Genomic DNA, 16,527 nt, shown 5'->3' with positions numbered 1-16,527 from the left:
ATACGCGCATGTTTATGCACGTGTGTGCTCACACATGTCTGCATGGATTCCATTCATATGAACATACGCGCATGTTTATTCACGTGTGTGCTCGCACATGTCTGCATGGATTCCATTCATATGAACATACGCGCATGTTTATTCACGTGTGTGCTCGCACATGTCTGCATGGATTCCATTCATATGAACATACGCGCATGTTTATTCACGTGTGTGCTCGCACATGTCTGCATGGATTCCGTTCATATGATCATACGCGCATGTTTATTCACGTGTGTGCTCGCACATGTCTGCATGGATTCCGTTCATATGAACATACGCGCATGTTTATGCACGTGTGTGCTCGCACATGTCTGCATGGATTCCATTCATATGGACGTACGCGCATGTTTATGCACATGTGTGCTCACACATGTCTGCATGGATTCCATTCATATGAACATACGCGCATGTTTATTCACGTGTGTGCTCACACATGTCTGCATGGATTCCATTCATATGAACATACGCGCATGTTTATTCACGTGTGTGCTCGCACATGTCTGCATGGATTCCATTCATATGAACATACGCGCATGTTTATTCACGTGTGTGCTCGCACATGTCTGCATGGATTCCATTCATATGAACATACGCGCATGTTTATGCACATGTGTGCTCACACATGTCTGCATGGATTCCATTCATATGAACATACGCGCATGTTTATGCACGTGTGTGCTCACACATGTCTGCATGGATTCCATTCATATGATCATACGCGCATGTTTATTCACGTGTGTGCTCACACATGTGCGCATGGATTCATCTGCGTGTCTGAGCATTAGAATGTGCCCGTGCATTTTCGGAATTCCCAGCTCCCACTCACTGACCTTCTCTCGCCCTCTAGGTCTGAGTACAGTGGCTCCCCCTATTCACCAGAGACCCGTAGTACCTACAGCCGTCATCCCCCTACCCCCAGGGACTCACTTACTCTTTGCCCAGACTGGGAAGATTGAACGCCTGCCTCTGGAGGGAAATTCCATGAAGAAGACAGAAGCCAAGACCTTTCTCCATATCCCTGTGAGTTATTGGCTGACTAGCCCTGAGGACGGTCCCAGCTCTAGAGATGTGGCTGTATGTAAGATAGTAGTGTAATGTAATACAAGAAAATATGATACAACACAATATAATTTAAAGCGAATATGATTAATAACTATGTGTAATGTGACAAAATATAATATAGCATAATAGCAAGACGGTGTAATACAAGACAGTGTAATATCAAGATAATAGCTAAATATACTGTAGTATATGTTATTGCATAGTATAATATCATGTACTATATTATAATATCAGTATCATATCACACAATATATTATAATACCCAAATCATTAGATAGTAGTTATATTTATATTCTAATGTAATACAGCTTCCATTTGCAAATATAATGCACATGTAACAGACAAATGAAGTCTAAATGCGCAATGTATTCCCTTTTATGAGCCACTGTAACAAACTGACAAGTGTGGTTCCATGCTCCGGAATCAGCCGTTCCGCAAGCTTGGCCTGGCAATGGGTTTATTCAGAACGCTGTGAAGATGTTCTCTCATGATTTCTGAAAGTAAAGATTCAGCCTTTAATTTCTTAATTATGGTATAAGGTCAGCCAGAGGGTTGCGAGGAGAGCCCCCATGTGTTTATTCAGACGATAGGGCACCATTTGTTAAGAAAACCGTATTACTTGCCTGGCATCTGGGTACCTTTGTCAAAAATACCACGTAAGTCATCAGTGAGAGGCTGTTTGTGGGTGCTCTGGTCTGCTGTGCCAATCTTCCAGAAGACCCTAGGGCGGTCAGTGCCACTCAGTCTTAACTATAGGAGATTTCAAAGTCAGGGAGATTTGAGTTTAACTCTTTGGGCTAATTTAGACTTTTATTTGTTTTGTTTTAGTTTTTTGTTTTTTGAAACAGGGTTTCTCTGTATAGCTTTGGTGCCTATCCTGGAAGTAGCTCTTGTTAGACCAGACTGGCCTCAAACTCACAGAGATCTGCTTCTCTCTGTCGTGCTGGGATTAAAGACATGTGCCGCCACCACTGCCCGGCTATTTGTTTATTTTTTATTTATTTATTTATTTTGATTTTTCGAGGCAGGGTTTCTCCATAGCTTTTTTTTTTTTTGGTTCCTGTCCTGGAACTAGCTCTTGTAGACCAGGCTGGCCTCGAACTCCCAGAGATCCGCCTGCCTCTGCCTCCCGAGTGCTGGGTTTAAGACATGTGTCGCCACCACCGCCTGGCTTATTTGTTTATTTTTTGAAACAGTCTTATTTTGTAGCTCTGGCTAGCCTAATAACTACATGTTACTGTAGTCAAAGCTAGCTTTGGACTCCTTGGCCTCTCTCTGCCAGGTTCTGAGATTATAGACACGAGCAGACTCATTGCTGATGTGGGATTCCACTCTGTATGCTATGAATATGTTTTATTGCCATTGGTTAATAAAGAAGCTGCTTTTGGCCAGTGGCTTAACAGAGTAAAGCCAGGCTGAAAGAGATATAGAGAGAGAGTAGGTGGAGTCAGAGAGAAGCCATGTAGCCGCCCGCAGGAGACAGAAGCCTCCACCTCAGCAGGAGCCCACTGGAACCTGCTGGTAAGCCATAGACACATGGCGATATACAGATTAATAGAAATGGGTTAATTTAAGATATAAGAGTTAGCCAGAAATACATTTAAGCTATCAGCCAAACAGTATTGCAAATAATACAGTTTCTGTGTGATTATTTTGAAAGTCTGGGCAGCCGGGAAACAAACAAGCAGCTTCCCCCGACACATTGCTACTGTTGTTTGTATGTTCCTGTCATGTTTTAAAATAAATTTCTTGTTCCACAGAAAACGAAACAAAAACAAAACAGCCAGCCATGTGTCGTGCTCATGCCTTTCTTTAGTCCCAGCACGCAGGAAGTAGATCTGTGTTCCAAGTTAGCCTGGTCCACATAGGGGGTTCCAGGCCAGCCAGTGTTATGAGATCTGTGTTCCAAGTTAGCCTGGTCTACATAGGGGGTTCCCGGCCAGCCAGTGTTATGTCAACAATCAAACATAAGCAAAACCAGACAGCTCGATAGCTTTAACAAAGGAGACACTGAGTCACTGAAACTGATGTCTTAGCGATACTAAATTGCAGAATCCATTAGCCTGATTTATCTCTTTCTAGTTTCCTGGGTCATCTTTAATTTTCTCCTTAATGCTTTGTAGTACTCATTGAAGGATCTTGTACATTTGAAATGCTTGTTCTTGGGGCTGGAAAGATAGCTCAGAGGCCAAGAGCACTTGCTGCTTTGTAGAGGACCCATTTGGTTCCCAGCACCCAAGTTAGTCTGTTCACAAATACCTGTGACTCTGACTCCAGGGGATCAAACGTTCTCTTCAGGTCTCCAAGGGCACGTGAACGTCTGTGCTGCATACACAGACACACACACACACACACACACACGTATTTAGAAAAGAGAAAAAGTATTTTCTAAACTATGTAGTTTCTACAATTCAACAATAAAAAATGTGAACAAAACCTATTTTCTTACTTAAAATACTATCTGAGGATATATAGGCACACGGGAAAGTTCAAGGCAACACTAGCTGCTGGGTGAGCTGTCCTCAATCACTGACTTGTATCACTTCCAGGCAAAAGTCATCATTGGACTAGCCTTCGACTGTGTGGACAAGGTGGTTTACTGGACCGACATCAGCGAACCTTCCATTGGGAGAGCTAGCCTGCATGGTGGAGAGCCAACCACCATCATTCGACAAGGTGAGCAAGCAAATAGTGTCCCTTTAGGTGCTGCTTCTAGCAGCCCACATTGCTCTGGGCAGGAGCTGAAGGATGGAGAGGAAGCTGCTTGGTTTGCAAGGGGTGGGTCCTCTGCCCCCCCACCCCCACCCCTCACACTCTCCACCCTTTTCAGCTCCTCTGAAGTTTGCCATGGGTTTCCTGAGTCATTAAATCAGGACATCCTGACTGAGGTTAGCTGCTTGTCTCAGGATAATAAAACTGAAGCAAACCTGGACCTTTCTCTGGAAGCGTGCATAGTCCGTCACTGTGGATCATGAGACTAAACTCACCGTTCCATTTCGTCCAGTAGCTTCTGAGCCTGCAATTGCTTCTCACAGAGCCTGCTCCGCCGCGTGCTCCGTGAGGGTTTATTCAAGGCAGTGGTTGGAAGGAACATCAAAAAACCCACAAACATACTGTTAGATGCTCACCCAAAAGCTGAAGACTATTTCTTTGGTTTTTGAGATAGGATCTCATGTAACCCAGTAACCCAGGCTACTCTCGAACATATTAATAGCTGAGGATGACCTTGAACTCATGATCTTCCAGCCTCTGTCTCCTAGGTGTTGGGATTATATGCCAGCACCGCCACTCCACTTGCTTATTTACTTATTTACGTCTTTAGTTTAACATGCTCCCAACTGAACTATTTTGGCTACTATATATTTATTTTAACCCAATGTTCAGTAGCCCTGGCTAGCCTGGAAGTCCTGCTTCTCATGCTCTTCCTCCCTGGTACTGGTTACAACTGTGATCACCACAGCCACGCTCTGGAAGTAGCCTCTGTTCCCGAGGCCGTGTTGGAGTGAAAGAGCAGTCGTTTCAATGTAAAGCATCTTGGGATGGGGGTCGATTCTCTTCCCTAACGCAACACACCTTTCTTCTCGCTAGTTCCAACCTGGAGTTCAACTAGCTGGGATCGCCTCTCAGAGAGAATTCTGTTTTGATTAACTTATGATAAGGCGTGCATTGTGCTGACACAGCCTAACTTCAATACTTAACCTCATCTAGATGCCTGCTGGAACAAAGAAATAGACGTCATTTTAATACCTTCTTTCAATAAATAAAGAGTAGCGAGGCCCGCTTCTGTAGGCTTGTCCTCCCAGCTACGTGAGAGGCAAAAGGACCACAAATTCAAGGTCAGCCTGGGCGACTTGTAAGGCTCTGTCTCAAAATGGAAAGTTGTAAGAGAATTGGGGATACGGCTCAGTGCTAGAGCGTTTGCCTCGCATGTGTGAGGATCTGGTTCATCCCTCAGCCTGTTTGTTTATTTTTTTAAAATCTATTTCACATGAGTATGTTTAGTCATTTTAGCAAAACCTCCAGGATCTGTAAAAGGTCCCTGTACTGACGTGGTCGAGGAACTTGAGATGGATGTTTCAGTCGTGACTCATCGTTTTTGGGAAGGCGTTGTCGTGGCCATTAGTATGAAGTCCTCCACTTCCTCTGCAAAATATTTAGGTGGAAGAGACACCTTTGAAATCGAAGCCTTGCTTTGCATTACCTTTAACTTGGGAACCAAACGCAAGCTTTCAACTTCTAACTCAGCACGCCTCTGATGCACCCCGTGGCCATTGGCCATTTCCCCCCTTCCTTATTTCCTTCCTTAGAGATAACATGTCAGGAATCAAGCTGACTCTGAGTGAAACAGCCCTGGCTTTGCACACAGCCCTCAAATCCTTTTCTGGAAGCTGACAGGGTATTTAGATGATATTGGTTAGCTTTCATACTCTGGCTTAACAAAAGAGAACTTTGAAAATGCCTTTTACCTCTCTGTTGAAAACGCTGTTGCTGTTATCTCTGATTTGATTTCCAAATCCAGTTGAAGAGGGGAATAGGTCACTGTCTGCTATTTCCTGTTGCCTTTGGCACTGGAAATCTGCCAAGGGGCCTTTAAGTGTAGTGAGGGCTGTAAGAGCTAAAGTGATTCGGGCTAAGATGGACGTCCAGCGCAGTTCTGGGGAGGTGTTGGAGACGTGTTCTTCTCCTCCTGAGGCCTCCTTGCCTGGTATCGTGCTCAGTTTCCTTTTCACACAGCAGTAAGGGAAAACCTCTTCCCTTGCCGTCTCCTTTCCTTCAGCACAGTTGGGGGTGTTTTTCCAGCCCATTCCTCTGCAAAGTGTAGCTCACAGAACTACATTTTCTTGTTTGGAAGGAAAAATGGCTCAGTGGCTCTTGGGTCTGAGATCAGGAGCAGGGCTGTGAAGAAGAGGACGACGGTGTGGACAGTGGTGTGACGTACGCTCCTCCTAGGCTTCCTCTGGATGCCCTGAGTCAGGCTGGGCAGCCCCTCTTCCTGCAGTGTTTGAGAGCTGCTCAGGGCTGTCCCACAGGATGTGCTCATTCCAAGTTTTCCCTAGACTGAGTGGCTGCTGGTGTGTGTGTGTGTGTGTGTGTGTGTGTGTGTGTGTGTGTGTGTGTTTTGTTTGAAAACCACAGGGAGCCCCTGGGAGGCAGTTTTATTGTTCCTGGGCCTCTCCTGGTGTGGGAAAAAACTGTACTTTATACAGCTCTCCTTTGGGTATGAATAATAAACCACATGTTAACTGTTGGTGGTTCTGAATCACTGTCCTCTGGTTGGGCTCCCGTCAGAGGGCTGTGTGTGTACGTGTGGGTGGTGAGTGTACGCACGTGTGCCTGCCAATATCAGGTGATTACCACAATCACTCACCCTCGCCACTTTTTTTCTTTTTTCTTTTTATGATGGGGTCTCTTATTGAACCTGGAGATCATTGATTGGTCTAGCCTGGAGACCAGCAAACCCTGGTTTTGCCTGCCCAGTGCTGGGATTATAGGTATTTTTTTAAATTTATTCTGTTTTATTTTTTGAGTACTAGGGATTGAGCTTAGGTCTTTGTGCTTGCACAGCAAACACTATGGACCGAGCTATCTCCTTAGCCTCTGACAGAAACTGCTGTTCTCACACCGTGCTCTATTCCAGGAAAGGCTGAGGTCAAAGGTTGAGTTGCTTCTATATAGATGAGCGTGTGCAGGGTGATTTGCTCAAACACCAGATGCCTGGCGCGGAGCAGCTTGGTGGGTTCGCTTCCTGCTCTCACTCCAGCCGAGCTAAACGTCCACTGCATAGGACAGGGAAGAATCTCAAGGATGCCATAAATCCTACAATGTCATTCTGTATTTTCCACTTACAGTGACTTCCGTGGACTATTTGTTTCACGGTGCCAACCTGTGTCTTGACTGCTATTGCTGTTGTTCAGTGGAGACTGTGGGGAGTGTAGTTTGTAATCACCAGCACCTTCTTTTTATCTTTATACTCGCGCTCAAGGACTGACAGTGTCCTTGGCAATGTTGCTTCCTGAAATGCCTCCCTGCCCCAGAATTACCAAGGGAGGAAAACTCTACCATTCCATCTTTATGTTTCCTGTTCATTTGTGAGACACACTCTTGAGTTCCTCACCTCCATCCTCATTTCACTGAGGGCCACTCCCTCACTCTCACAGTCTCTGGCCATATAAATTACTTGCAGCCCACTTCAAGCCTCTTGGAGTCTTCTCTAGATCTGAAAACACTTATTCGAGACCCTTGTCCGATAAACTCTCATTGGTCCTTCAGGAACCAGCTTCTACAGATGCCCACTTCTCCAGAAACCTTCCCTGGTGAACTTAAGTTGATCCTGTATCTATATCTACCCATAGAAACTAGGCTTCAGTTTGAATGGTGGTTGGCTGTGGACTTCTTAATGGGCATGGCTGCATCTTTGTCACAGTGACCTTCCAGGTGCCCGGTGTGGTACCCACCAGTGGCTGAGGATGGTTGGGTAGCATTTTTGAATTTGTCACTTGGAAAATTGCTCATCTTATAAGCAGTAAGAATTTCATAGTCCCATTTGGTTTCTCAAGGTTTGACCACTATGCCTAAGACAACTGAAAATTTGTCGGCTAGGGTATGACTCAGTGTTTCCTTCTAGATCTTGGAAGCCCTGAAGGCATTGCCCTTGACCATCTTGGCCGCAGCATCTTCTGGACAGACTCTCAGTTGGATCGGATAGAAGTGGCAAAGATGGACGGCTCACAGCGCCGAGTGCTGTTCGACACGGGTTTGGTGAATCCCAGGGGCATTGTGACAGACGCCGTGGGAGGGTAGGTCTGCTTATATACACGTTGCAAGTCTCCTTTTTAGTCGCTGGATTTTTTGCATGAACTCAGAGGAGGTTCTAATGCCAGCGCTGTTCTCCTGAGAGGTTTCATCCATGAAAGAGGAAACAGAGTCTACCAGCTGATAAGATGTGGGCACAGTTATCACAATGTGGACTTCAGGCTGTGTTCCAGTTTCATGCTTTTGTCAAGAGACTTTGTAGGGTGACGGCTCAGAAAGCGAGTAATTTCTGCATAGTGAATGTGAACTGTAGCACAACTAATAGAAACCCAGAGACAGTTACTGAGGTTCAACCTGAATACCAGAAAAGTAAAACAGCCCAGCCACTGGCTCTTACCTCTACCTCAGTCCAAAATGGTGATCCTGCCTCCAGGAATCTCAGAATGAGACTGAGATTGAGAGCTGTCTCCTCCCTTTTTATAATCCTCTCTAGGGCTGGGATTAAAGACAAGAGCCACTGGGATTAAAGGCATGCATTGCCTGCTTTCTATGGCAAACTAGTGTGGCTGCTGGAATTAAAGGTGTGTGTCACACTGCCTGGTCTGTAAGGCTGACCAGTGGGGCTGTTTTACTCCCTGATCTTCAGGCAAGCTTTATTTATTAAAATGCAAATGAGACACCACTATAGTAAATTAACATTCAATTTGCATGAATGCTACCAGAGCGTTGGGCTGGCCTAACCACTTCCCGTCACTCCTTGTTGGAGCAGAGGTCGCTTGAGTGTCTTGGGGTCCCCTTCCCGAGGGCCTCTTCAGCCCATTGCAGCTTCCTCTTTTCATCCTATGACACGTTCTCAATCTTATACCCCAGCCCCCTGCTCCTAGACGTTTCAATGCCTTCCCTTAGAGACAACATCCCTTGTGCTATGGCCGCTCAGCTACCTCTTGTACGGCAGGCATCTCCATCACTACCTTGCTGCTGTCTACATCTCGCTTTAGTCAAACCATTTCGCTCCACTGTGGCCTCCTGAACAGGTTTATTACTCAGGGCATTACTGTTTGTGTATGTCAGGTCCAAAGTTTATGTGTGCTTGTGTGTTTGGTGACAAACCTTGGGTACCATCCTTCAAGCGGTGCCCACATTTTGCACCCTTGAGCAGGGTTTCTCACTGGCCTGTCCCTTCCCAAGTAGGGCCGGCTGCTAGCCAGAGAGACCCAGTGACACGTCTGCCTCCTCCCCAGCACTGAGATCGCAAGCCTCAGTCACCATGCTCGACTTTTTTTTCCTCCCATGTTGCTGGGGATTGAACACAGGTCCTGACTTTCTTAACCCACTGAACTTCCCCTGCCCCAGACCTCCACATTTGCTTACTAGCTTTTCCAAGATACTATAAAGGAAATAGAATTTGTTAGTAACAGATAACCCAATTTGAGCAAAGAGTCAAGGTAAGCCTAGAATCCCTCTTAGCTTAAGTGTTTTCAGGATCTTGCTTCCTCTTTCTCCCCTGTTACCTCTTCAGGAACCTTTATTGGACAGATTGGAACAGAGAAAGCCCCAAAATTGAGACTTCTTACATGGATGGCACCAACCGGAGGATTCTAGCACAGGACAACCTGGGCCTGCCCAATGGCCTCACCTTTGATCCGTTCTCGTCTCAGCTCTGCTGGGTGGATGCAGGTAACAGGAAGCTTGAGACTGCGTGCTTGTACTTTCTCTCTCACTCCCCTTGCTCTAGAGTTGGCAGATCCCATCCACTGCCTGTTTCTGTACAGCAAACAAGCTTGGAATGACTTTTATATTGTTAAATGTTACCATTCCAAGTGTTATAAATACCCGGTATCATCGTTGGTTTTGTCTTTTGACCTGCAGAACCTGAAGTCATTGCTATATGGCTGAATATAGCAAAATGGCTGACCACCTATTCTGGTGGGAGGTTCCTGAGGACTGCGTGCTATGTCTGCAGAGCTAATAGAGCATCCTGCATAGAGTCCCCAATGTGCTCCTGCTTCAGCTGTGCAGGGTGTCCCTTGGGCTTGAGATGAGATGTGGAAACGATGCTCATCCAGGGGCCCATCCTTCATCTTTCCCCCTGAAAGTTTTTCCCACAGCTAGTTAGGACAGAGAGCGGGGTGTGAACATTTTCACGCTTGTACAAGCATATCCATCCTGCGGACACTAGTGGCAGCCAGTCCCTAACTGCTGATCTCTTGCAGTTCTTCAGTGCCCCAGCTCTGGGAAGAAAGGGTCTGGAGAGGCTTAGAGGGGAGGAGCTTGAGCAAAAGCCAGAAGATAGTGGGGTTCCTCCTGAGACAAAGGGCTGGCAAGGCCAGAACAGGCTGTGACTTCTCTGCCCTGGCTCGCAGCTCCTCAGTGGGGCCAGGTGTGGGTGCCGGAACTCAGGTGGGTGTAGGTTGATGAAAGGGAAAAGATAGGAGGCAGAAATGGGCTGTCAGCGCTGATGAGCCGCCCTCTGTGTTGCTCAGGACAGGCCTTGGCAACACTGGGCTCCACCTCCCTTGTCTTTCAGACTCTTACTTTCTGACACAAAGGGCCCATTTCTTGCATGAACAATGACCAACTTGTGTTTGCTGCACACAGGCACCCATAGAGCAGAATGCCTGAACCCAGCTCAGCCCGGCAGACGCAGGGTTCTCGAAGGGCTCCAGTATCCTTTCGCGGTGACGAGCTATGGGAAGAATTTGTACTACACAGACTGGAAGACGTAAGTAGGCTGCTGTCACTAGGGCAGAACTGTGTCCTTCCCTTTGTGGAGGCCTTGAAGGCCTTTGCCCTGGGCCTCTTGTGCTAACCTTTGACCTCCAGCGATGCCTGTTTCTTCCCTCTTCCTGGCTGTCAGGAGACCTGGAAGAAAGTAGAAGAGGGTTTGCAAATCTCAGAGAGAAGCAGAGGTGTTGTTGATAATCCCTGAACCTGGGACTTCCTGAGCACGGCTGCTCTTTCCCCGGGAGCCGCCTGGGGTCACATGGCTGGTGGGCTCTATGATTATATCATACATCTACATCTAAGTAGTTTTAAAACTGCACTATTGCCCCAGCTGCTTCTGGGCCAAACCTTCCTTCAAAGGGAGGGTCACACCAAGGCAGCGGTTGGCCAGAAGAGCCTATATGTCACCTAGAATTTAGAGTAGAGGGGAGAGCTAGGTTATAACAAAACTATGAACTACAGGCTTTACCCGGCCAAGGGGGAGGAAGGATTACAGAGAGAGCAGGACACCACATCTTTTCTCTTCCAAGCCACAGAAGAGGATGAGTAACCCCTTGAGAACAGTTCAAGCCGTCAGATGCATGATTACTGTGCCTTGGTGCTTTGCAGGAATTCAGTGATTGCCATGGACCTTGCTGTATCCAAAGAGATGGATACCTTCCACCCGCACAAGCAGACCCGGCTCTACGGCATCACCATTGCCCCCTCCCAGTGCCCCCAAGGTAACGCATCCTTGCTGCTGAATGTGAGGTCAACACATAAGTATCATGGTGACTCAGTATACCCCAGAGCTCCTTCTTGTAGAAAGCCCAACTTGAGCATCCTGAATATCCGTCCTGAAGGATCCTTCAGTCCATCATTGCTTTCTCTGCGATCTGGGGGGTGTCCTGAGGCTCCAAGCCTGCCTATTGCTGCTTGTAGCCATAGTGGATGAGATGCGGTCACTTCCACCATGAGTCTTCATTACTGAATGGGGAGCCAGAGGCATAGATGAGAAGCATGAAGTTATGGCATAGATGTGGTCAGGAAACACCTTGAGTCTCGGGCTGAGCCTTGAAGTGTACAGTCACCAGGGGCCACAAAGGAACTCAATGTTGAATCATGGATATTTTTAAACATTCTCCCATTTGGCCTAATAAAAATAAAAATGACTTATAAGAAAAATGGCAGGGCAGGAAAGATGGCTCAGCAACTAAAGCGCATGCCTTGCAGGCATCAGGACCTGAGTTCAATCCCCAGAACCCACATAACAAGCTAGGCCTGGTGATGTTATTACAACAATCGGAAGGCAAAGACAAGGGGGCGGGGGTTAGGCCTTACTATCTTGCCGGCCTAGCCTACTGGAAAATTCCAGGCCAATGAGAGGGTTCCGTCTCAAAAGAGAGACAGTGCCAACTGAGGTTGTTCTCTAATCTCCACATGCATGCACACATACAAGCACCTACATATGCGTGGATATGCATGCATGGTACACACACACAATTTGTGTGGCTTGGATATCTTATACGTTTCATCTCACGGTTCTGGGTTCCTTTTGTTCATTAGTTCATTTAAGTTGCCTTGTGTGGTTGATGCCCTTATTCCCATATCATGCATGAGGAAATGCAAGCAGCAAGCTCAGAATCCTGCTGCAGCAGCAGAGCTGCAGGGGGGTCCCGATGGCCTGGATCCAGAGTCTGTGTTGAGCCGTGCCTCCTCTCAAAGGCTTCTTTCCTAAGCCGTCTTCTTTCTTGCCTGCTGTCAGTCAGTGGGAGGCCATGGGCGTGTTGGAGGGGAAATAACTGCAGTTTGTTTCAGCTCCATGTTGGAGCGGTGTGCCAGCCCTTCTCTCTGACATCTTGTTAGTTAGGAGTGCTTGGCCTAGCTTGGGCTCATTTCCGGCTCGCTCTTAACTTAATTTGTTTCTCTTTATCTACCTTTTGCCTTGGGGCTTTTTACTTTTTTTCTTTCCTTCTGTATATCTTACTCTCGCTGCTTCTTGTGTCTGGCCGGCTGGCAGTTGCCTGGCTTCTTGCCCTGGGTGTGTCCCCCTCTTTCTTTTTCCTCTCTTCTTCTTTCAAGCCTAGATTTCTCCTCCTATTTATTCTCTCTGCCTGCCAACCTCACCTATCCTTTCTCTGCCTACCTATTGGCCATTCAGTTCTTTATTAGACCAGTCAGGTGCCGTAGGCAGGCAAGCTGAAACAGATGCAACACATCTTTACATAATTAAACAAATGCAACAGAAACAAACGTGACACATCCTTACATTGTTAGCCAAGGCAGCAGAAACAAGTGTAACACACCTTCACACAGTTACAGTAATATCCCCAGCCAGGAATAAATGTACACATCTTTACGTAGTTAAACATTCCACCACAGGGTTGGAGAGCCCTCCCCTCCCCGTGATCTGTGGAATAAACTCTGCACAGCCAGCCCTCTGCGCTAGTTCCTTTTCTCATTGCTGTGGCAAAATGCCTGAAAAGCAACGTAAGCGGGGAGGATTTTCTGTGGCTCACAGTTTAAGGGTAGCGTCAACAAGGTGGCGGGAGTGTGAGGCAGCTGGTCACACTGTACCCGGAGTCAGGACGCAGAGAGAGACAAGTGTTGCTGGTGCTCACCTTGTCTTCTCATTTCTTATTCATTCCAGGAACCAGTCCATGGGATGGCGTAGGGTGGATTTTCCTGTCTCATTTAACTTCATGTAGAAACTCCTAGCAGGCCACGCGGTGGTGGCACACACCTTTAATCCCAGCACTGGGGAGGCAAAGGCAGGTGGATCTCTGAGTCCGAGGCCAGCCTGGTCTACAAAGCTAGTTCCAGGACAGACTCCAAGGCTACAGAGAAACCCTGCCTTGAACCCCCATCCCCCAAAAAAGACTATGAGAAACTCCTGGCAGACATACCCAGACGTGTGACTTTGTTGTTTCTAAATTCCACCAGGCTGACAATCCACATTAACCGCACTTCCAAATCAGGAATGCATGTTCTTGCTTGTCTTATTTGTGTCGGGGGAACAAGTAGCTTATCTTGGGCCCTTGAACCTACAAGGAGGTGAACAGGGAGGCTGCTGTAGATGTCAGGTCAGTCAGAGAGGAGACTCTGATGCGGATTTCCATCTTTTCCAGGCCACAACTACTGCTCAGTGAATAATGGCGGCTGTACCCACCTCTGCTTGCCCACCCCGGGGAGCAGAACCTGCCGATGTCCTGACAACACCCTGGGAGTTGACTGCATTGAACGGAAGTGATGTCAAGAATGCCTTGCTCCCTTTCCAAGTATTTCACAGTAACACGCTACTTGAAATGACTTAACCAGAACAAAAGAACAGACTGAAAACTGTCCTGCAGTGGACTGACCACTGGGCCCAGGTCTAGCCTACCCTGAGCCCTCACAACGTCCCCTCATCCTCCCCTAAAACAGTCACCCCAAGTCAGTAATGAGAAAGTCTCTACCCCAAATGAGGGCAGGGCCCCCCACATTCCCGGACCCCAGTCTTCAGACAAGATTATAGAGTTCTGGATAAAAAGCCAACATAGTGGTGCATGCTTGTAACCCTGGCACTTGAGAGGCAGAGGCGGGAAGATCAGGAGTTCAAGACCAATCTTGTCTGTGTAGCAGGGTTCAAAGGCAGTATGAATTACATGATACTGTTTCTCAAAAAAATTTTTTTTTCAGTATGAAAGTTATGTGTCCATTCTAGAGTGCTAGGAACTTGTTTTAGTCTTAGGGTCCTCCACAGTAAACAGCCCCCACACCTAGTCCTTGTCTGTGGCATTACAAGTTCAGCCGTTACTCTCTGAGGTGCCTGAGAATTTGTCAGTTTCTCAACACAGCATCCAGGTCCAGCTTAGGCAAGGTTATGAGGCATCCTTTTTCTCTTGGTACGCCAATCTCTGTCTCCGTGCTCCTATCTAACTACTCCCGCTCTGAACCACCTTCCCCACCTAAGACTGACTTCAGTTAGCATGGTTTGCCATGTGATCAAAGCCTAGAAACTCATGGTATTTGATGAATGGTAAGAAGCAGCCCCTCCCAGATTTAAAAAGTCCCGGTATCTCAGCAATGGTCGCTGATAAGCTAGTGGGTAAGTCAAAGACGCGTCTTGCGAGAGGGATTCAAGATATAGAGTCAAGATGTTTGAGGACAGGGGACTTTGATGTGTCTTGAATTGTAGCAAATTCTTCCTCTTTGTCGAAGTACCTGTATTAGCATCTGGTCTGTGACACATGTGAATCTTCAGCCCCACTCCTGGTACCGGTTTCCAAGTATTCTCATGGACAGTCATCCGGGGCCCAGGCTTGGGTAGGGCTTGAACAAAGTAGTGGCCCATCATAGTCCTCTAATTTTAGAATTGTGCCTTTGTTTCTCCCCCTCTCTATAGCTTTTGCTGGCTAGATCTTCATCTGAAGACCCAGTCTAGAAAGATCTAATTGGGATATTTCTGTTAGCTGTTCAGACCTTTAATTGCTCATCGGTGTAGTTCAAGGTGCTGCCTCCGTGTTTCTGTCAATTATTAGTTTAAAAAATATCCCCTGACCATATGCATAACCACCATTCTATCTGTCTGCCTGTCTGTCTATCTATCTATCTATCTATCTATCTATCTATCTATCTATCTATCTGTCTATCTCTTTTTTTAACTTCTTCCAAGACACTTAAAGAGCCGGGCAGTGGTGGCGCATGCCTTTAATCCCAGCACTCGGGAGGCAGAGGCAGGCGGATCTCTGTGAGTTCGAGACCAGCCTGGTCTACAGAGCTAGTTCCAGGACAGGCTCCAAAACTATAGAGAAACCCTGTTTCAAAAAAACCAAAAAACAAAACAAAACAAACCAAGACACTTAAAGTAATAGAAATTTTGGATTGAAAGCCACGCATCAGAAGTTCAATTCAGCACAGTGTAGGGTAAGGACAAGACTCAGTGGGAATATGGATGGAGAACAGGAATGGAAAAACCCAAGAGGAAATGGTGGGGGAGGGGCTTAAAGGCAGCTAAAACTAAAACAGTTAAATAACTGCAGAGAAAAACGGCACATTTTGCAAAAGAATGCTTATCCCTGAAGACATAGAAGACCCTGTCTGATACTTTTCCTGAGGATAGAGCCCTTACCTCCTTCTGGCTTCATCACCCTCAGCCTCCAGTCCCATCTCCTCCTACCTCCATCTCCACCTGCTTCCACTGGACTGGGAACCTGAACTGGGAGGGAGTCTTTACTTCAACAATTGGAGTTTATATGACAAGATTTAGGGAGCGCGGCCTCATAAAGTAGCCTCGGTTGTTTTTCCAGTCATTTGTATGAAGCCCTCTCTCTCATGTTCCTCATGATATCCATCTTTTAGAACTTTTATCCATTTTACTAGATTCCTTCTAAAATGTTTTACACGCTCAGATCTTAAACTGTGGAAACCACGAAGGTGCTTATTAATGGTTCTCCAGATGTATGCAAGTATTGGATGATTCCTTGAGTTTACAGCTGTACAAACATTAGTGCAGAAAATTAAAAAAAAACAACTATTAAAAATAAACTCTTATTTTGTCTTGTTTTTGTTGTTTTGTTCCATGGTGACTGGGTGTTTGCTATGTTGAAGCCTCAACTTGACCTTAGGCTCACGGTCCTCCTGCCTCAGATCTTGTGACCTGGGATCAGAGGAATTTGCTACCACAGTGTGATGCTGCAGCCAGTTCATGATCGGAAACCAGAACCCAGGGGACCCAAGACTCTTACTAATGACCTGTTGATTAGCCACGTAGTTCACAGAAGTCAAAGGCTTATGAATGGCTTTAGAATTACTTACATCACAGACCCATTGTTTTTCTCTTTGTTTCTTTTTGTGTGTTTATCTCCTACCTGCACCCCTAACCCCTTTTTATAAGAATTCATACCAAACTAGCCTCTAATTCCCAGTGTATCTAAGAATGACTTTGAACTTCTGATCTCTCTGCTTCTATCTCCGGAGTGTTGTGGA

At 46.5% G+C, this 16,527-nt stretch overlaps 1 protein-coding gene across 1 annotated transcript in view; it reads left to right on the top strand.

Moving 5' to 3' along the window:
- The window catches only part of Nid1 (nidogen 1), a 79,012-nt gene extending 62,908 nt beyond the window's left edge, over positions 1–16,104 (top strand). The window contains exons 14-21 of the mRNA XM_075970205.1: positions 890–1,062; positions 3,654–3,780; positions 7,730–7,901; positions 9,377–9,534; positions 10,456–10,579; positions 11,191–11,303; positions 13,689–15,225; positions 15,408–16,104. Coding sequence (XP_075826320.1) covers positions 890–1,062; positions 3,654–3,780; positions 7,730–7,901; positions 9,377–9,534; positions 10,456–10,579; positions 11,191–11,303; positions 13,689–13,810 — 989 coding nt within the window. The 3' untranslated portion in view covers positions 13,811–15,225; positions 15,408–16,104. The remainder of the gene's footprint in view (positions 1–889; positions 1,063–3,653; positions 3,781–7,729; positions 7,902–9,376; positions 9,535–10,455; positions 10,580–11,190; positions 11,304–13,688; positions 15,226–15,407) is intronic.
- The last annotated feature ends 423 nt before the right edge of the window (positions 16,105–16,527 follow it).

The sequence above is a fragment of the Microtus pennsylvanicus genome, chromosome 4 (assembly GCF_037038515.1).
Source record: "Microtus pennsylvanicus isolate mMicPen1 chromosome 4, mMicPen1.hap1, whole genome shotgun sequence".
In the NCBI taxonomy this organism is placed as follows: domain Eukaryota; kingdom Metazoa; phylum Chordata; class Mammalia; order Rodentia; family Cricetidae; genus Microtus; species Microtus pennsylvanicus.
This window is presented reverse-complemented; position numbering and strand designations above follow the sequence as displayed.